General features: G+C 37.1%; 1 protein-coding gene across 1 annotated transcript in view; it reads left to right on the forward strand.

Annotated features, from left to right (window-relative positions):
* HNMT (histamine N-methyltransferase) overlaps nucleotides 1-19,559 on the forward strand; it is a 29,795-nt gene extending 10,236 nt beyond the window's left edge. The window contains exons 3-6 of the mRNA XM_006194620.3: nucleotides 9,372-9,479; nucleotides 10,506-10,636; nucleotides 12,176-12,269; nucleotides 18,590-19,559. Of these exons, the coding sequence (XP_006194682.1) occupies nucleotides 9,372-9,479; nucleotides 10,506-10,636; nucleotides 12,176-12,269; nucleotides 18,590-18,945 (689 nt within the window). The 3' untranslated portion in view covers nucleotides 18,946-19,559. The remainder of the gene's footprint in view (nucleotides 1-9,371; nucleotides 9,480-10,505; nucleotides 10,637-12,175; nucleotides 12,270-18,589) is intronic.
* Nucleotides 19,560-20,732: the final 1,173 nt, after the last annotated feature.

The raw sequence follows: 20,732 nt of genomic DNA on the forward strand, positions 1-20,732 counted from the left end.
AGTAGAACATATGTAATTAGGGCAAGAACTGGAAGAGCCAGTGTATTCAGTTTAGAAGCAGGAGCTGGCTGGAAGCACAGGTTAACGTTTCCCGTGGTCTGAAATAAGCCAATAATCTACATCAGAAATTTAGGAATGACCGAGGAAATAGAGGGAATGGGGACTTTTTTTTTTTCTGCCCAGAAAAACAGAATTTGAATGTGTTTATTGCCATCTTCAGATATTTTCTGTTGAGCAAACTACAGAATATTTGCCCCTAAAGGTCCAGTTGTTGAAAGAGAGATTTCTTTGTTCAGTATTAAAATTTACTACTGATCAAACCTATTCAGAAGTGAAAGCACACATGTTGGGATATAAAGAGCTATCTGTCATTCTAGGAGTATCGGCATAAGCTGGGAAAATACTTCTCAGATATGTTATAGAAGGGACTTAGGCACTAATTTCTTGGGTGTTTGGCCCATTAAAGGTGCCTTCAGTCCAGAAAACCTATGGTTTTATGAGTAACCTTCTAGAAAGAGGTAGGAGTTTCTCCAGAGTGGTATGGTTGACACCGTGTTTGGTTATACTGAGAAGTGGAATTTAAATAGGGCTTCTAGACATGCAGACAACTGTCAACCTGGATTCTAGTTGCTTTGTAACTTAAAATGAGTAAGCACTGTTTTACTCATCTTAGCACTTACTCCATAATCAGCAGGATATGGACTCTAGTCGATCACTAATCTGTAGAAGTTAGGACTGTCTACTTCACGTAACCATAGTTTGGGGGTTCAGATATAAAGTATTGTTAAAGGCATTCATGGCTATATAATTTTAAAATAAACTATTCTAAATACATATGTTTACTAAAATAGTTTACATCACTGTATTGTGTTTAAACTTTCAGTGAACATGGAAGTATTGTCAAAGACAGACACATTGCAGACTTGAGCGAAGGGAACATAATGCTACAACACTGGAGCCATTGTCATTAAAACCAAAGTAAACAAGATTGTTTTGGTTAATTCAATAAAGCTTGAAACAGGAAAATGGGATAATGAGCAGAGTGAAGACAAAACTATCATTGTCTGCAGATTAAATGACTATATACTAAGAAAAGCAAATAAACTCAGTTGTGCAGCCTTAAAATTAATAAGAATGCGGCAATGGCCTGATACAGGTAAAATAGGAAAAAAGCAATATGGTTGATCCACATTTCTGTTTTTGTCAACATTTGAGTGTTTTTCATTCACAGTTTTGATTATTTACAATGTACTAGAAAGTTCATGGCATGTGGTTATCTGTAATTTTGCTGAAGGTCAAGTTTATATCTTGCCAGTTCTTGTACCAGTTTGGGACGCAGTCTGTTAGTGAATATGCTGCTAATTGACATACACTATTGAATAAAACTCTGCGATTTAATACACACAATCACGTAGCCCTGGTGGAGGGTGTCTGCTTTCATCTTCATTTTGTACCTGGTGAACCTAGTCATATATGCCACAGGGGGTTTGAGGGTTTTAGAGGTTGGGCTCAATGCGCAGGGTCTTCTGTAGCTTTGTCTCTCTCTATTAACAACAAGAAACTGATAGAAATGATGAAAAACATTGGATTAGCAAGCTAATAACATATTTAATACAAAATATAAGAAAGTTCGAATTTTTACTGAGAACAATTTGAGATTTAAAAAGCCAATATGCAAGAGTGATGAGGTTACAATGATCTGAAAGCTTTCATGTACAAAAGGTAAGAGTATGAAGTGAAATGAAATTTTCCTGAAAGTGATGTGGCATTATGTATCAGAACAGTTCTGATAATCATCTAACGCACAAGGACCTTGTAATGCTGGTTGTTAAAATACTGGCTTACTTGGTAAATAGCCAATCCCTTCTGTCCCAACACATACCCAGCTGCTGCTCCAGCCCTTCCTTGTAGATTCTGTACATTTCCCCAACCATCCTGTACCTCAGCTCCACCATCTCCAAGGACTCCAGCAATTAGACTGGTCTTGCCTGCCCAGGGGGTTCTAAGAATGTGCTTTAGCCCGCATCCTTTCTCAGCGTTTGGCATCTGAGGCCTGTTTTTTGTTTGTTTTGTTTTGTTTTAAATCACCAAAGATCAAGGGGCTCATTCTAACCATTAATAGATAGAGAGGGAGAGAGGGAGGGAGGGAGAGAGGGGATGGAGAGGAGAGAGAAAGGGAAGAGAAAACAAGAGAAGGGAAGAAAAGATTTCATCAAGAATCTTTTATCTTTTGCACTGCAGCTTCAAATCAGATTGTTCTTGCTCTGGTTACAAATCCATAGCTGAAATTATTTTTCATCACTAAGCACAGGGTTATCTGGACAATTTTTCTCACTAGAAACAATTTTTTTTGTGTGCCTGATATACTAGTAGAGGGAACTGGGAAGATAGTAATCTTAATGCAACATGGAATAGAATAAAATCTTTGCTACTGATAATCTGAAGAACTCATCTATATTTTGACATGAGAAATGAAGCAAGAATAGATGGAAATCAAATGGCTGGAGATACCTCGACCAGTCTCTGATCCTTCATTTTCTTGACCAGGAGGATGTTCTCATTTGGGGAAGCCCTAGGGTTCTGAAGCTGGGATTTGTGTTTCAGTTAATGCAGGCTCAGTCCGAAAGGCAAACCGTCACCAGTACGTGATGAATGCTCTTTCAAGTTGTCATTTTAATTATGGAGATGCCCATTTAGAAAGGCAGGTCTTCACTGCCTTCTTTCCCAGTCTCCTTCAGACTTTCTCTCAAGTGTCACCTTTCCCAGGAAGCTTACATGGCCAACCAATCAAAAATCTCAAAGCCACCCCTATGACTTCCACTCACTCTTTATCCTTTGATTTTCTCCATGGGACTTACCACTATCCATAAAGGATGTTTTTGTCTGTTTTATTCATTGCTACATCTCCAGTGATTAGAACCTGGCATTTAGTAGGCACTCAAAAAATATTTGTTGGATTAATGTATAGTAGCTCCAATTTATTGAGTAATTACTATATATCATGAACTGTGGTAATTATCTCCACAAAATGCCTTTAACATTTACAATGACCCTGTAGCAAAGACTGTCTTATCCCTAATTTACAGATACGCAATTTAAAGGGCAGAGATACTAACAAATTTGCATAAGATGTTTCTGGTGAATACTAAATTTGAGTTCAGTTTTGTCTCTGTATAGCCTCTAACTTTTCCTCTTCATGTTTTTTCCCATTTAATCAAATGACCTTGGGTTTCAAGCCAAAATGCAACATTCCTCTGCTATCTCATTAAATATATCCTTGAAATTCAGGGAGTGAAGAAAAGTTGTCTAGAAGATAAGATTCCCACCCTTTCCCTTGTTTTCAACTTTTTAAATTTGCGTTCCATTGTCAGGGATTTCAATTGTATGTCTGTCTTCAAATATAGGTATGATGCATTTAAAATATGGCTCATATGGAAGTAAGATAGTATAATGACAAAAATATCTGACTGTAGCATTAAGAAAAACACTCAACTTAGCTCAGAAAGGAGAGATTAGAAGTCATTCTACAATTGTGGCTAATTGAGGGAAAGGGTAGTAAAAAGGAAAGAGATTTGCAAGGAAGGAAACTTTAAAAACTTAGTTTTCATTTAACTGTCCAAATCAAAAGGTCAGCATATTCAGTTTGATAGAAAATAACACAGGAGTGAACAGGACAGAAAAAACCCACAACCCTACCTCACAGAAAACAACTTTTGATTCATGCAGACACACGTTTGAATTTTGCTCACTTTGCTCAAGTTCCATATATTGATCAACTGAGCAAATCAGTTACATCATCATAAAATGCCCAGACTCCAAAATCATTAATCTGCTTTGGTAGTCACAAAACGGGCTGGGGGACAGAAGGAAAGAAAGGAAAAGAAACAAAAAGAAGGATGGTATATTGGAATAGAGTTGCTTAATCATTACAGTTTTTCCATTTGTCACAGGAAACTACAGATTTTGTTCCAAAACGTTAGGGGGAACACAAAATAAGGCTTTAGTTAACCCAAACAACTGTCGGCCTAAAGGCTTAAGATGTCAAAAATAGAGTCTGTAATTGTCAGAATTATGATTAAGCAATGTGTAATAAGGGATCATACGTGAAATTCAGAGACTGACTATAAAATGAACATGTACTGCCTTGTTCCCCTTAAATGCTGTTTTCTGGACCTCAACATTAAGATTCTTGCAAGCCTTTGCAATGCACAATAAAAGCAGCAGGCTGCTGGCTTCTATGTTTCTTTTGTTTACTGATGAATTTACTGAGAATTTATGAATTATTTGATTGATTCATTTCTGGTTTACTTTCCCCCGTTATTTGACACATTGGTTTGGTTTGTGAGATCTCTAAAAGCATTTATAGGGTGCTCATGTCTGATACTGGAACAGAAGGACTCAGCTGAGAAAGAACACATGGTCTCCATTCTTTTTACTTCCCCCCCTTGTTTGAATCTCTTTATTGCTGGCTCGTGGTACTGTAGGGTCTGATAACCCCTCACATGCTTTTCAGTGATTGATGGTCAAACCTGCTCGGTTGCTTAATCTAGCATTTTAGAGTCCTTGATATTTTTAACCAACTCATTGGAATCCAGCCTTTGCTAGTGAATAAAATAAATGAAGTAAAGCAATAATTCAGATCAAGGAACACAAGAAGGTTTTATCTCTGCTACCACCTCCAGTCAACTGACAAACAGTTTCTGTCTGAAGGATTCTGACGCTACTTCCAGGCTCTGTGGGAAAGACGACCAAGGCCGTTAGTCATGTGTGGAAGAGTTCAGCAGGCCTAGGAGTTAGTTAGATGAAGTAAGGAAGGAGGGGAGAGGATTCCTGGTAGAGGAGAAAGCATGGGCAAAGGACAAAATGTAAGGAAGAGCATGATGTATAGGGGAGAAGGGGGAGAGAGAAAGGTGGAAATGCAAGAAATTCAGGGTACATGGAGCCAAGAGTTTCAAAATAGGAAGTTGTGAGAGATGAGAATAAGGAAGCAGGCAGGGTGGTCCATACTCCGCTAAGGAGCTGGGCTTAACCTGTTTTACCAGGTTTTAACCAGGGAAGTGATGGGCTTGCTTAGCTGAGGGTTTTAAATGGTCGTTGTAGTGATGGCTTTGAGGGAGACCAGCTTCAGCAGAGATAGGCTGAAGTTTTAGTATATTATTGCAGTATTCCAAGAGAGACATAATTTGGGCCTGAACAAGGACATTGCTAGTAGGGATGGAAAAGAGAAGGTAAAGAAACATTTAGCAGGAAAACCTGCTGATGGTCAGGGAGGGAGGATGAAGGAAAGGGCGAAGTTTGGGTGTCTGGATGGATAGTGAATGGTAGAGGTGATATATCATGAAAATATTTGTCACTAAACATATTTATAACTGACTGCTAAATGTTCAGCCTGTAATACTACAGAACATCTGAACTACCTCTCTGTTGACTCTCTTTTTGTTAGTGAAGAGGTTCAAATAAATATTTTTTTAAATGAATTTCTCTTATTTCTGAATGATACTAGAAAGCAAGTTACATAAGATATGAGATCAAGGGATATATTATGGGAGATTATCTATCTATCTACCCATCTATCTATATCTCACAATAAGAAATAACAGAGTCTGTTATAAATAAAAACATAGCACAGAAAATAAGTGCCTCATGAGCACAGTGGCATTTATTGTCAAACCCAAGATACTTTTAAGAGTGAGAGTGGGAGGGTGTGGGTAAAATAATTAAAATTATGACTTTTTTTTGAAATATTTATTGAAAAAGTTTTTTTTTATTATATTGGTCAATTTATAAAATAGTTATTTTATTTCATCAAAAAGCTTACAAATAACAGATGTTGGCAAAGATGTGGAGAAAAAGGAACCCTAGTATACTGTTTGTAGGAATGTAAATTGGTGTAGCCACTATGGAAAACAGTATGGGGGTTCTTCAGAAAACTGAAAACAGAACTACCATATGATCCAGCAATTCCACTCCTGGGTATATACCCAAAGAAAACAAAAACACTAATTTGAAAAGATACCCACACCTCAATGTTCATGGCAGCATTATTTATAATAGCCAAGATATGGAAGCAACCTAAATGTCCATCAACAGATTAATGGATAAAGAAGATTATTTCTCAGCCATATTACTGAATATGGCTCAACCACAAAAGAGAAGGAAATTCTACCACTGCAACAATGTGGATGGACTTAGAGGGTATTACGTTAAGTGAAATAAGTCAGACAATAAAAGACAAATACTTTTTATCACTTATATGTGGATTCTAAAAAAATAAAATGAATGAATGAATATAACAAAACAGAAACAGACTCACAGATATAGAGAACAAACTAATAGTTACCACTGGGGAGAGGGAAGAAGGGAGGGGCAAGACAGGCATAGGGGATTAAGAGGTACAAACTACTATGTATAAAATAAATAAGATATAAGGATATATTGTACAGCACAGAGAATATAGCCAATATTTTATAATAACTATAAATGGAGTATAATATAAAAAATTTTGAACCACTACATTGTACACCTGAAAACTATATAATATCAACTATATCTTCAACTATGTCAATACAACTATCCACTATATCTCAGTACAAAAATATTTTTAAGTAGTTCTTTAAAAAAAACTATTTTCAAAAATAAAATTGCAATAATAATATTTTGTTAAAAAATTTTTAAAAAAGAACTTTGGGATAAGAAGCAAAACCAGATGAGACATCAGCAAAATGAGCACAAAGCTCAACCGTCCCTGGCAAACAAGAAGTACGTCCCCTGACTTATGAAGTCAGAACTGGATTTTACTTGGTAACTCCTGAGAAGATAATTTCTTTATCTCCTCTTGTGGTTTATCCATTTCTGCTAGGGATCCAGCAGTTCACGTCCACACACAGGCTCACGCTCTACGGGCTGTTACATGAACCCGTGGTTTCCCTGTCTCAGCCGCAGTTCTAGCATTGTGTCCTGTCATTGCCCGAGGAGGAGGGACAGGCTGGCTCCGACTGTGGTAGAACATTCTGCAGGCTGGTGAAGTGACAAGACAGGAACATCCCTGGGAGGTGTGGGACACAATCTGCTATTTGGGCAGATCCCAGATGTCAGGGTCCACCTTAGCAGAGCTCATTGAACTCAGGAAAATTGTTGCATTTCCACTGCATGAGTTTTAAAATCTTAGATTTGAGGTTTCCAGAATTGATGATTTTTTATTTAAAATATATGGCTAGGCTGACAGAGGCTGACAGAGGCAAGAACACAACTTTTGGCCTCTGCTCCTTTGGGGTGAGCTGGAATCTCTCTATTTCTCATTAGCCTGCAGATTTTCTCATCAGCCTTTTGCCTTAGTTATCTTATTTTTTAACCCTTTAAAAAATAATTACTGTAGAGAAAAAGAAAAACTTCCTCTATCCTTTCAGTATTTGGTATTTTCCTATTTCTTAGTAGAAGAACACACACTTTGGAGTCAGACAAATGCCTTAAACTTTAGACATATTATTGTCCCCTGAGTGTCAGAGTACTCAAATCACCTTACTGGTTGGGAACAATACTATGGAGTTTGTGATAGCATCGTGGTCAAGATTAAGTGAGATGTTTCAAGTAAAGTGCCTGGCACAGTTTTAACAAATAATAAGTGGCCAGTAAATGACTGCTAGCATTATTATTAAGGAAGGAATTAAAGGTTTCATGTTGGTGGAGCCAGCTTTGCAGAAAACTGCCACCTAGACTCCTTCATCCTCCATTTCAGCTTCCTTCTCACTCCTTCTCGCCCGCCAGCTCCCCACCCTCTCATATTACTAGTATTTAGGGTTGTAATTATCATTAGAACACCCTCTTCTCTTAGTCTTGCATCTTTTGTTCCTGATTTATCGTCCTCATCTCCTTCCTCTCTCTCAGTCTTATGACCTATGCCCTTGTTTCCCACCACATATAACCGTGGAAAGATTCTGTTAATGTCATTTATGCCAAAATGGTAAGGACTAATACCATTTTCATATGCTAGTCTTGCCAGCACAGAGGTCTATTTTAGTGAAGGTCAACATCATAGCCAAAGAGGATAAAAGTGCAAAACTTAATTTGAAGGCTTCAGCAATAGGGAAAGAAGAGATATTTTTAAAGAGAGGGACTCAATGTTAACAATAAAAATAATGAACAGCTAACATTTACTGGGTGCCAACTCTATTTTGCACTGTGCTTTATATCCATGGCTTCATTTAACCTTCACAAACGGTAAGTTATGTACTGTTATTATCTCTATTTTTCTGATGAGGAAAATGCAGCTTAGAAAGATAAAGCAAATTGCTGAAGGTCATATTACCTGGTAAGTGGATCACACAGGTTTGGAACTCAAGTCTATCCAACGCACCACCATCTCTCTCCTGTAATCACTTACAGGCTAAATTTTCATCAGGGGAGGTATCTGCTCCTCTTATCACCATTTGCTAGAGCCTCGTGTGTGCCTGGCACATAGTGGATAAGTAATCAATCGTTGGTGCATGAATTAATGAACAAATGTCTATTCTGCCATAACCGCCTCTCTATTTACCTCTCTGGGAGCAGTCTTGCTTCAAGGCCCTGCCTTGCCTAATATTCCAAAACTGGATTGCCAGGAGCCTCAGACACACTATTCTGCTTGCTGACTTCATGCCTCTGACTTCCTGTCCTCTCTACCTGCACGTCCCACTTCCCCAGAAGTCTCAGGGCTCACTGCCACTCACCCTGTGACACAGAGCTCAGGAGTCATCTCCTGCCACGAGGCTCTCATCTCTCCCTCCCTGCCTCCTTCCCTCTTCCCACCCTGGCCCAACCAAGCCAGTGTTCCTTACAGCCTGTCTCTTTCAGGAGACCATGGTGTTTTTGAGGGCACATGGCCAATATAATTTTGTATCCTTTTTTGTACCTGACACATTTTATATCTGACATATTTTTGTATGCTTCTGGTCCAGCCTAATTAATCAAATGTAAGGTGTATTTTTTTCATATTTTCACATCTCTGAAATTGATATACATCTTCCAGTTGATGAAATCTTAAAATGATAATTGACAGTGTTTTTTTTCTGATTTAGTGATATAAAAAGAAGGGTTGATTGTATCCTGTAATCAGTGGCATCTTAGATTTAATGTAACACAATAATAGATATTAAATTAAGGTTATTTATATGAATGGATGAATGAATGAATAACAACCATAGCCTTCCTCAAATCACACTGTTATTCCTACTTACAACGTAGCTGTTCTGCATCATAGTCATTGTGGCAGGGCAGCAGCTGAGAATTATTCTTTATTTATGCTGGGCTTTGCTAGAGATAATAAACTAGTTCAAATTACTCTTAATCATTTCTTTCTGGACTGAGGTGATCTGTTCTGTATGCTTGTTCTGTAGGTGAAATTGATCTTCGAATCCTCTCCAAAGTGCAGGATCAGCACCCAGGAGTTCGTATCAACAATGAGGTTGTTGAACCAAGTGCTGAACAAATCACCAAGTACAAAGGTACCTGAATCCCTGGTGCTGTATGTCAAATCCTGTTCTGAAAAGCGTGTCATCCCAAGTGCGTCCCTTTAGTCACTAACAACATGGTTACTGTGGTATGTTCTTTGTAAGCTTATTCGGAGAAGAACCTAATTAATTTATTTTCTTGGCAGGCATGACTAAACACCTCAGAATATGAATGGTGAATAGAATCCTTTTGTTACTGACTCTCCATCTATCCCCTGGTCATCAACTATTATTTTTGCTATTTATTTCTTAGAGATAGAGTCGTTAATTCATTTGGAGGAAGTGAAACAGAATCCCTGCCCTTAAAGAGCTTAAGTTTAATGGGTTACAGCAGGAATCAGCAAGAGGCCAAATGGAAGTATTTTAGACTTAGAGACCACATGATCTCAGTCACAACTACGCAGCTCTGCCACTGAAGCACAAAGGCAGCCCTGGACGATACGTACACTGATGAGTGTGGGTATGGTGCGATGAAACTTTATTTATAAACACTAAAACTTGAATTTTACATCATTTTTACCTATCATGGAGTATTATTCTTCCTTTTGATTTTGTTCAGCCATTTAAAAGTGTAAATGGTACGAGATATGAAAGATAGAGGCATGAAGTCAGGAAGTAGAACAGGGAATGTTTTTAGTTTTCAGTCTATTTAAAAATAGGTGGTGGACCAGATGTGATACATGGGTGGTGGTTTACAGAATCACGTCACCTGTTTTATATCAGCTTTTCATTGATAAAATTCACCACTGGATTCCCTATTTAATACTAAGACAATGTAACCTGTGTCTGATCAGGATTCTCATCATTATTTCTTACTGACTCTTTCATTCATCTCCCATTTCATTTAATACTAGAGAAAAACCAGGATGAACTCTCTGGTCTTCTGGAGGTACATAAAGAAGAAAAATGTGCTTATATCTGCTATGTATATAACACTGATTGCATTAAAATTCTAAATGGAAATGGGTTCCAAATTTGCAGTTAAAATTGATGGTGTGCCACCTTTTCTCTGTATTTTAGAGCTTGTAGCCAAGACATCAAACCTCGAGAACATAAAGTTTACTTGGCATAAGGAGACATCATCTGAATATCAAAATAGAATGATGGAGAAAAAAGAAATTCAGAAGTATGACTTTATTCATATGATTCAGGTAAAAAAAAATCTATTGTTACATACTCTCAGATAAAAGTTTTTTCCGAAGTATGTATGAAGAGTGCCTAATAGTTTACTTCAAAAGAAAAATAAAAATCTGATTTCTGATTTTACAAGTGAGCATTATCCAAATTAAGGGTAAGGATGTTGACAATACTAAGAGATTCTCTGTAAGATTCAAAAAGCCAGTTTCCTCTACTCCAAATACCTCCATGGTTACTGATTTCTTTTCACTGCTGGCTTCATTAATTTTTGTAGGATTGAAAGTTTATAGGGAGTATGTTGCAGCTTTGGAGATCACTCTCCAGTTACTCTCAAAACTTCTGTTCTTTCTTTCTCACCGCAATGCTGCTTCCTCTGTATTACTCCTCTATTCCTTTCCATCTACTCTGCATTTTTCTGGGGTATGTCTCTGTCTCTTTATTGGTCCTTTTAGTCCTAACACTCTCATGACATTCTTTCAACTTAATATTCACAGTCAGCTGCAGAGAATCTGAGACTATTAGATCAAATTTCAGAGCATCTGCTATGACTTGCCTCCTCTTTTTCAGCCAGGTCATGTCATAGGTTGTCAGCCACCTCATAGATTAGCTGCATCTGGGTGCCTATCTGTGTACAGTCCCCGTGGTCAACAGCAAGGAGTGACATGATACCAAAAATGGCCCCCGAGGCAGGACAGGCTATGTGCAGGGCCATTGTATTTCATCCATGTGAGATGGGCATAGCTTAAGTTGCTTTTGCTTTATGCAATAAATTCCATCATGGCATCTACATAAAATATTGAATTCTTATCCAAAAGAGCTGAAGATGAGATATAAGAAGTACATGTCTGCGGGAGTAGGTTCCAGGGATGTAAGCCATTAGGGAAAATTTTCCACTGCCAATGTATAATTCCAAGTTCTATCTGTGCTGGGTGGAAAGGTCTCTCCCTGCATTTCAGCAGAGATGGTCCGGAATTATTAAAAAATGGGTGGGCTGACTCCTAACACCTTATGACCATACATGAAACTCATGCTTTATCCAGTCCGTTTTCCTAGAGAATCTGTCAACATCAAAGCCTGTCACATTTTCTGTGATTTAAAAAAAGCATCTGTGAGCATATGGTGAAGCTAGTGCAAAGGGCTTAATTTTAAAGCAACGTTCCATGAAATGGGGTCTCTGTTTATGGTGCCAGGACCATTTTCTCCCAGAAGAACTGCAGTTCACAAAATATAGAGTAAGCATGGAATCGATGCCCCCATGTGGAGTGGAGACTAAGTGTCTCCAGCTAGAAATGTCTGTTATTGAAGCCAGAAAGAGTAAATTTAAAACTTTGTGACTTTAGTTGAGTAAATATCATAGTTTTGCCTTTCCCCCAATATTTTCCCATTTTGTTATTCTATTCCTCTACATAACATCTTTAACTTTTAAATTTCTTAAGTGTCTTGAGTAAAAATCCACTCAACTTGAAAATCAAACCTTCTAGTGAGTATCTAGTCCAAGCAACAAAGACACGGACACAGAAGAGCGTCTCGTTTCTCTTTTCCTTCATTTCTAGATGCTGTATTATGTAGAAGACATCCCAGCCACCCTGAAATTCTTCCATAGTCTCTTAGCTACCAGTGCGAAGATTCTCATTGTTCTTGTGTCAGGTAAGTTATTTTCCTTCAGTTTGAATTTTAAAACGGCAATATTGCATGTATACATGGATGCATGTGTTTGAAGGCAGCTGGTATACTTCTTCTTCATTAGGAAATTCTTGACTTGGCTTCTGATCATAGTCAATTAATTAACACCGTATTAGGAAAGTCCTTCACAACAGCTCTCAATTCAGGAATTCTAGTGGAATTAAATGTCTCTTCTTCCTCTTGGGAAAATCTGTCTTAGCCATCTACATATAAATTCTTTTTTAATATAAAATACAGTGAACACAACTGACAGGAATTTTTTAATAAGACTAAAAACAGTAAATATTTCTACTTACCTCCTTTTTGTCCCTTGAATGTCTCCCCTCTGTGGTGTTTATTAATAAATAAAATAAAGGTTTAATTATTTGGGACACTATCATATTTGACTAATTTACATTTCTAGAGCCATTATCAATGTTGTTCATTATAGGTTTTCTCAAATAACTACCACAAATGATTCACTTGTTTTGTTTTGTATTATTGTGTTATTTCCCAAAGAAGGCATTTGATCATGTCACATTGCTTCCAGTGATACAATAAGTACCACACAGAGAACATAAGCAAACAGATCAGCAAATGAAACACTGACACTGTTGAGTTCATTAATTCATTACTTCTTTCATTCGGCAATCTTTATGGATTGTCCATGCAATGCTAGGCAGGGTGACTTCAGATTTACAATAGCTATCTTCCTAAGCTTATACAAGACCTCAAAGTCAAAAACCGTATGTCACAAAATTCATTTATTCTTAAATGTGAGGAATGGCTTTAGGGATGGCAAACACAGTTGTTGCCTATAATCTTGGATTTGAACTCATGTGGGAGTTTGGCAAGTGAGAGTTCCTGTAGGCAACCTCTCCTCCAAGCAAAAATTTGATACACTATTTTTCTCAGGTTAGTTAAAAATACCCATTTATGTGGGAGACTTCTATCTTCCTATTTAGAAGGGCTTATATAAACTGGATGTTTCCCACTAACCTCTCTCTAAATTAGGATACTTGGGTAAAGCACTTTGTACTGCATTTAGGAATACAAAAGTAAATTCAGTTACAAATACTGAAGGCAGTCTATTCTTGATAATCTGTATCAACAACATAGAAACTGTGTTGCAGGCAGAAGCAGCAATTCATCCAGAAGTCATATATGTTTGATTTTAGAATATATTTCATATTAAATCCAGATCCACTGTTATTTATAGTTGGTTTATTCTTAAATACTTTCAGAAGTTAAGTATTTGAGTGTCAGAAAGCAGCTTTCTATGAGTATATGCCTACCAACAAGAAAAGGCCAGTCTGAGGTTTAGAAAGTGGCTATAAGTGGTCTACAAGCAACTACGAATCGACTCAGTGCCCCTATGGATGCAGTATTCTGATGACCACATCATGAAGAAGTTAATAGAATCCATGTTCATTGGCATTAGGATATGTGTAAGCCAATGCAGGCCCAGTGAAATGCATGATGACACATGAAAAGGAGGATGCTGAGGCACTTCCTGGTGATGTGAATCTGGCCCATGAGTCTCAGTTTATGCAAGGGCTATTTCTGGATAACCATACCTATGTTATATGGCATCTACACATATATATATGTAGCTCCTATGTACTATATACATATATACATACATACATACATACATTCATGGGGAAAAAAATTAAAGAAAAGAAGTAAAAGCTCAAAAACCAGTTAGCTTTTTATTTAAAAATGTGGGTCAAAAATTATTCATTCTGTAGTTTGATGGTGGAAATATTTTACTAACTTTTTCAGGATGCAATTTACAATTTCATTACTGTACACAGTCTGGGAGACAGGTGTCCCAAAGAGGGAAACTGTCAATAGATATGGTTCCTAGACAGAAGAATGCAACAAATAACAGCTGTCAAGTTATTAAAAGGACACTAATGACCTCCTTCCTTTACCATATGTACTGCTTTCTTAGAATAGATTTATACAGCTATAGAAGAAATATTACATATATATCTTTACCTAAAGAACCACTTAGCAAAAGGAGAAAATGGATTTAGGTATTTTATTTTGAATTTTCCACTTCTCTCCTAAGGCTAAAAGTCATACTTTATTGCCTCTATTTATCAGGAAAGTTGTTAAGTAAATAAATTAATGAAGTATAGGTAAAAAACAATTTTTAAACCCACCTTGTTCAATATAGTTTCCTTTGCAGTTAAAGAAAATATTCTACCTGATAGGGGAAATAAATTTTAAAGTATGTTGATTTTGTCATCAACTTAGTGTAACCTGCATGTCTCCAGATTCCCCAGTCTTACGGGCTCATACTTAACTCTTACAAACCCATAGTAAGTGATTGGAGGCCTCATCTCAGCTTACTTGGGTGGTTCATCCCTCACCCCATGACTCCCGAGGATTCCTGGGGGTCCTGCTTATGTGCTCCTGATGGTTGCCAGCCACTGTTTCCTCCAAATTTCTGCTCCCAATTCAACTTTTGATTTCTTATCTCCAAACCTTACATGTACTAAGCTATCTTTTCTTATCCTGTTCTGCTTTGTCCCACCGTGGACATAGCCCTACTTCCTTCATTCTCCAAAGCACCATCCGTTGATTTTGGAAGATATCAAGATCTGTGAGGAGGAAGAACAGCAGAAACACAATTCAGCATCAAAAAGAGTGGCTATTCTGGCTTTCCTCTTGCTCCGTCAGGACCCAGTTCTCTTGCACCTGCTCAGAACTTCTCTCAGACCTCACCCGTATCTTCTTAGCTCAGTGCTTTTCCTTAAGTACTGATTCCTCTCACCCGCCTTGTGCCCCTCTTGTTATACAGAGCCGTTTAACTCCTTTTTGCTCTACCTCTCTTGACCTAGATAAACCTGTACACCTATAAAACTATCTTAACAACAATACATTTCTCTGAGATAAATTCTATTAGCCCCTCGGTATGTGGAATTGGTTACAGTTTCCTTTTTCAAAAATAGAAACAATTACTTTGTTGCATTCATAAAGCCCAGACATAGATTTGGGTCAACTTTTAGAAAAATGGATCATGGTCAATTTCCAACACTGAAAACAAATGTAATCACAAGAACTTTCCAATCAGATTTGTCTTATATCATTGTCAATCAACATGTATAGGATGAATCCACATTTTTATTAGTCACTTTTTCATTTGATGATGTCACCTCCAATCCCTGTCTGCCAGACCAGCCCACGGAGAGCAGACAAGTTTGAGAAAGCTCCCCAGGTCACCTGAGGTGCCGGATCAGCTTCCCACCTCAGCCTGCATAAAAACCACTGCCCTAGGCAGCCTTCTTAGTCCAAACTATAACTCTTGAAACACCACTCTCCACACTGGCCCAACGAAAACATTCCTTAAACTTGAACAGTACCCTAAAACTTGGAACACTGACACAAATGGAACCATTTTTTATCAAGTATGTTGGAGTCACTTTCTAAATGGAATCTGCTTCATAATTCCCTAGAAGTGCAGAAGCCTGCATCCTTTGTTTCAGGGCAATACTGTCATCCATAGCCTCACTGCAGGGTGGCAAACCGACCACTCACTGCAGACAGAGTCGGCCAAGCCTAGAACTAGTTACTAAAGTAAATGTCTCAGAGCCCTCATTGAGCCAGCATCTCATCTAAGCAGATAATGGCATATGTGTATTAACCTCTTGCTCTAAAGGGTCATCTTACAAATGCCTCACAGCTAAGGCTCCTGCTAGTCCAACCCAGCCAGAAACTGACCTGTCACTGAACTGACAAGTTATTTCTCTGAAAAGACTGAATTACTTAGTTATGTGAGCACCATATGGATACCCATTTTTGCAGTTTATTAGATTGTAAGATAATGGAATATAGGGTGAGATTCTAGATTTAATTGTGCATGGCACCTAGCTTGGTTAAGGTGCCAGGTGTGTTCAGCATATTCAGCCTGCACTCTCAGACAGCATAGTCATTGTGTAGATTTGGTTCGTTCAGCTTTTACCAATCGCCTGTTGTCAGTCACTGCTAGGCTCTGAGGTTGCAAAGATGACTATTACTCTTCCTCTACCTTTGAAAGGCTCCTAATCTATTAGATGTGTAAACACTTTCAGCAGTGTGCCAAGTTTCCTAACAGAGGCACATGTGGAGTTTAAGGAGAGTTCATGGAGAGCAGGGGGCTCTGCCTCTCATTTCTAGCCCCAGATCTTTGCTAAGCCTTTGGCACCTAGAAGACAACACCCAGTGAATGTATTTGAATGGAACTGAATAATTGTTTATTGTTCCTGCTTTATAATAGCCTAACTACAACTAGTTCTGAATGTCCATCCAAAAAAGAGAACATGTTTTAGCTAAAACTTACCACATGATAGACATGAAATCAGAGAATATAGAAAGTGCTGGATATTTGAAGGTGGATTTAATAAACAGGAATAAAAGACTCAATAAAGAAGATATACATATTCACACACACAACACAGTGCACACTGAAGTAGGCAAACAAAAGCAATGAAGCATAGGCAAGAGAAACTAGGAAAAGAAAGAGAAACTGAAATCAGAATTAAATGACAGTATTTTACTGGTCAGCCCATTTGAATACATGTTGCTCAAGCGAAGAGAGGTCTTCCTCTGGTTGCTAAGGATCCTTAAAAGAATTAGCCCAGCTCAGTAAATACTCATTTATTTATAACAAGAAGAAGTTCCTGATTATAAAGAGAAAAGATTTGATTTGCAGATGAAAAAGAAGAGAAATAAGAAGAGGTGGATTTTTTTTAAATGAGGAATATCTCACACTAAAATAATGTCATAATAATAAATTTGTTTTCCTGCAAATGTAGTAGCCAGGCATTAGTTGAGAGAGTTACTAATTAAAATGCAACTTATCTGGTTAAGGAAGATAGAAGGAAATCAGTGAAGTTTTCTGTCCTGCCCTCTCCTTATCTAAGGAAGGAGGCAAATCATGGTGTGTTATTTTTAATACAGTGGGGGGAAAAGGATCTGGTTTATATCATGTTGAAAACAAAATTAACACCATATGTTGTGCCCACCGAGAGCCATTATGATAATGCATCAGTCAAAAAGTGTATAATTGCTCAGCTCAGAAATGGCACTGAGTCACAGAACACTGACACCAGCAAATTCTCTGCAATTAGTGTTTGGTTCTTTTTACTCTGCCAGGTTAAAAATAGTAATAATAATAATAATAATAATAATAATAATAATAATAATAATAATAATAATAATAATAATAATAATAGTAACAGAGCCTCTCCTCAACCACTGAAATATTTATTTTCTTGTAATGTCTTGCTTGTAGGCAAATTCTTATTTGGGCAGAGAATCACTGTCTCTGGAATGAAAGGTTTTTTAGCATATACACATGACCCTCATTTTTTTTTAGTTGAACTGAGGTGTTCTTTTGTTTGTTTTTGTGTTTGTTTTACTGCTTCATTCCAATTCTACTTTCTCTGAGAGCTTATCCTGCAGGTATCATTCCCTTGTCTGAAATATTAGTAGAACATCAATTATCTAGGCTATTTATTATTTACCATTTTCTTTCTTGATAGCCTTTTTTTGTTAAGTCAGGGTACTTTAGCCTGGTTGATGGATGAAGGTCAGGGGTCTTTGAACATCCTATAGTTATATGCAGAACTGTGTGGGTATGTATTGTTTGTGTACTTTACTGGAGAGTGCATTACTTTCTTTCCATCATAAAGGAGTTTCAAATCTCATGCCTTTGAAATCTTAACTTTTAATCCTTGAAAATATAGGTTCTCTCTTATAGCGCTGTGGCCAAGTCCAATTTAATTTTCTAATACTTGAGCAATGTTTACTATGTGCCAGTATGGTTCTAAGTGCCTTACTTTATTAACTCAGTGAATCCTTGGAACAGTCCTATGAATATACATTATTATCCCCAATTTGCAGAGGACAAAACTGAGGCACAGGTTCATAAAGCTAATAATAGGAAAAGCCAAGCTTCATATGCAGTCAGGCTTTAGAGATCAATCTTAATTACTGCATTGTATCCACTACGTATGTAACAGCCCAGTATTACATGCATAGATTAGAAGGTCCAACTCTGATCCTCTTTATTCCTTGCTCTAATTTTTCACTAGCACTTAGTACTATCAGATATCTGATTTATTACTTTATTACTTATTTATTTAACTTTCTCTCCCCCTACCCCCTGCACTCTTCGAACTGAGCTACACATAGGCAAGGAAATTTTTTTTTTTTTAACTTGACTGCTCTGTTCCAAGCATCTAGTGTACTGCTTGGCGGAGTAGGCAAATGAAAAGAATAGCTGAAAGTGTGAACTCTGTTCTGTTGACCAGGAACCAGCGGCTGGGACAAGCTGTGGAAAAAGTACGGATCCCGCTTACCCCGGGATGACCTCTGCCAGTATGTCACATCATCCCATGTCACTCAGATGCTGGACAAGTTGGGGATTAAGTATGAATGTTACGATCTTCAGTCCACCATGGACGTATCTGACTGCTTTATTGATGGCAGTGAAAATGGAGACCTGCTTTGGGATTTTTTGACAGAAACCTGCCACTTTAATAAAACAGCACCACCTGATCTGAAAGCAGAAATTATGAAAGATCTGCAAGAACCTGAATTCAGCGTCAAGAAAGAGGGAAAGGTTCTTTTTAATAATAATCTGAGTTTCATAGTGGCTGAGGCATAAGTATCCATCATGAGAACGTATTCAAAAATTGTTATTTTGAACAGCGTTGATCATTCACTTAAATGTGTGTTAAAATTATAAATACGTCTCATAACATAAACGGAGTATTGTCCCTTATATGTAAAATCTAGAAAATTCCAAGATATTCTTGGACTTCCATGTAGAATTATATATGATAAATGGTCTTAATTCTATCGCTTCTCCAGGTAGAGCGGATACGTGAGGGCTACAGACTGCAAAAGCTGGAAAAATGAGACAACTCAATTTCACTGACTTATATCGTGATAAAATTCTTCTCATTTGTTGATTGTAGTGGAATTTCCTGGACTACCAATAAAATATGTGCTATAGATTCTTTAAATACTAGTAAAGTATATACTTATTGATAATCCTGGACATTAAAAAATGATTTTTTTCCTTTTTGTGAAGTATTTGTCTATGTGCATTACTGTTGTAGTTTCTTATTTTTATTGATTACTAAAAATAAACACTTAAGATGTTACAAAATTAACTTTGTCATGTGTTGTTATTTCCTCTCATTTTCTTTTCTCTTTTATCTATGATTTTATAGTGTTTTGTTCTTTTTTTGATATATTTAAGTTTTCCTATTTTATTCAGTCAAATTTCCTTTTTTTCCTTTTTTTAATTTCTGGGTTTCTGACACATTTTTAAAGACCTTCTAAAACTGTGGTTTTAAAATATCAACATATTTTATCATAATAATTTTATAGTTTCACTTTAAAAAAATAAATGTTTAAAATTTACATAAGCATAAAGAGTGAGATTGAGAAACAATTTTCCCTCCAAAAGGGAGTCAGCTACATCAACACAATTTACTTGGGAAAAATGCTCCACTGACAAAATATATCTTTTATGATTTACTAAATTTCTAGAAAACCTTGCATCTATTTCAATACTTTATAATCCCTTACGTCCTTCTGTCTAAGATCTCCTCTAAGATCAAGATAGCAGGATTTCAGGGGATTTTTGAAAACTTATTTGATAATCTTTGTTTCATCTTTAATAATAAACATCTGTCATTCTTACAAAAATAGTACATCTCTTATGATAAGTATTAAGTCATTTTGTAATTAATAAACACGTATTTTTGAAGTACATAATTACTACTCCCTGTTAGAAACAGAACAAAAGTTAAGTTGTACTAAAGAGCTCACGAGCGCTGATTCTCCCGGTGATGAAGCCTTCAGCGCAGTATGACATTCACTCCTGCACTTTACAGAGCTACCACGTAGTGCTGCCGTGCAGTCACTTAGAAGAGTCACTGCCCCTCCCTGAGACCGAGGGAGTACAGAGCCTACTCGTGCTAACAAATAACCAAGCTTTATCGTTCATAACGAGTATAATTGACCTACATTCCTCTCTTTTCTTGGACAATTTCATCAATGTTTTTGAATTATAGGTTCCAACCAATAAAACGACAGTTATCCAATGAGATTCCTGAATATGAACCCTGAACCATTAATCATACTGATATGTACCCCTGACAAAGGAAATCCTGTGAGACAGGCATGCCTGATGGATATGGACCATAATGACCTTGAGCAACTTCACCAAAAGGATGGAAATCAAGACACTACAGAGCGAATTCTGGCCTTTTCTAAAAAGCACACATGAAAAACAAAAGAACTAACATACTGTTTAAAGATAGAAAAGAACAGCAGTCTATAGATGAATATTTATAAATATGGTCTTTTTCTCATATACCCCTTACTATAAAATACAAAGATAAATCAATTCTCACCAGCTTCAATTTAATGCAGTGAAAA

Source organism: Camelus ferus, chromosome 5, assembly GCF_009834535.1.
Source record: "Camelus ferus isolate YT-003-E chromosome 5, BCGSAC_Cfer_1.0, whole genome shotgun sequence".
NCBI classification, from domain to species: domain Eukaryota; kingdom Metazoa; phylum Chordata; class Mammalia; order Artiodactyla; family Camelidae; genus Camelus; species Camelus ferus.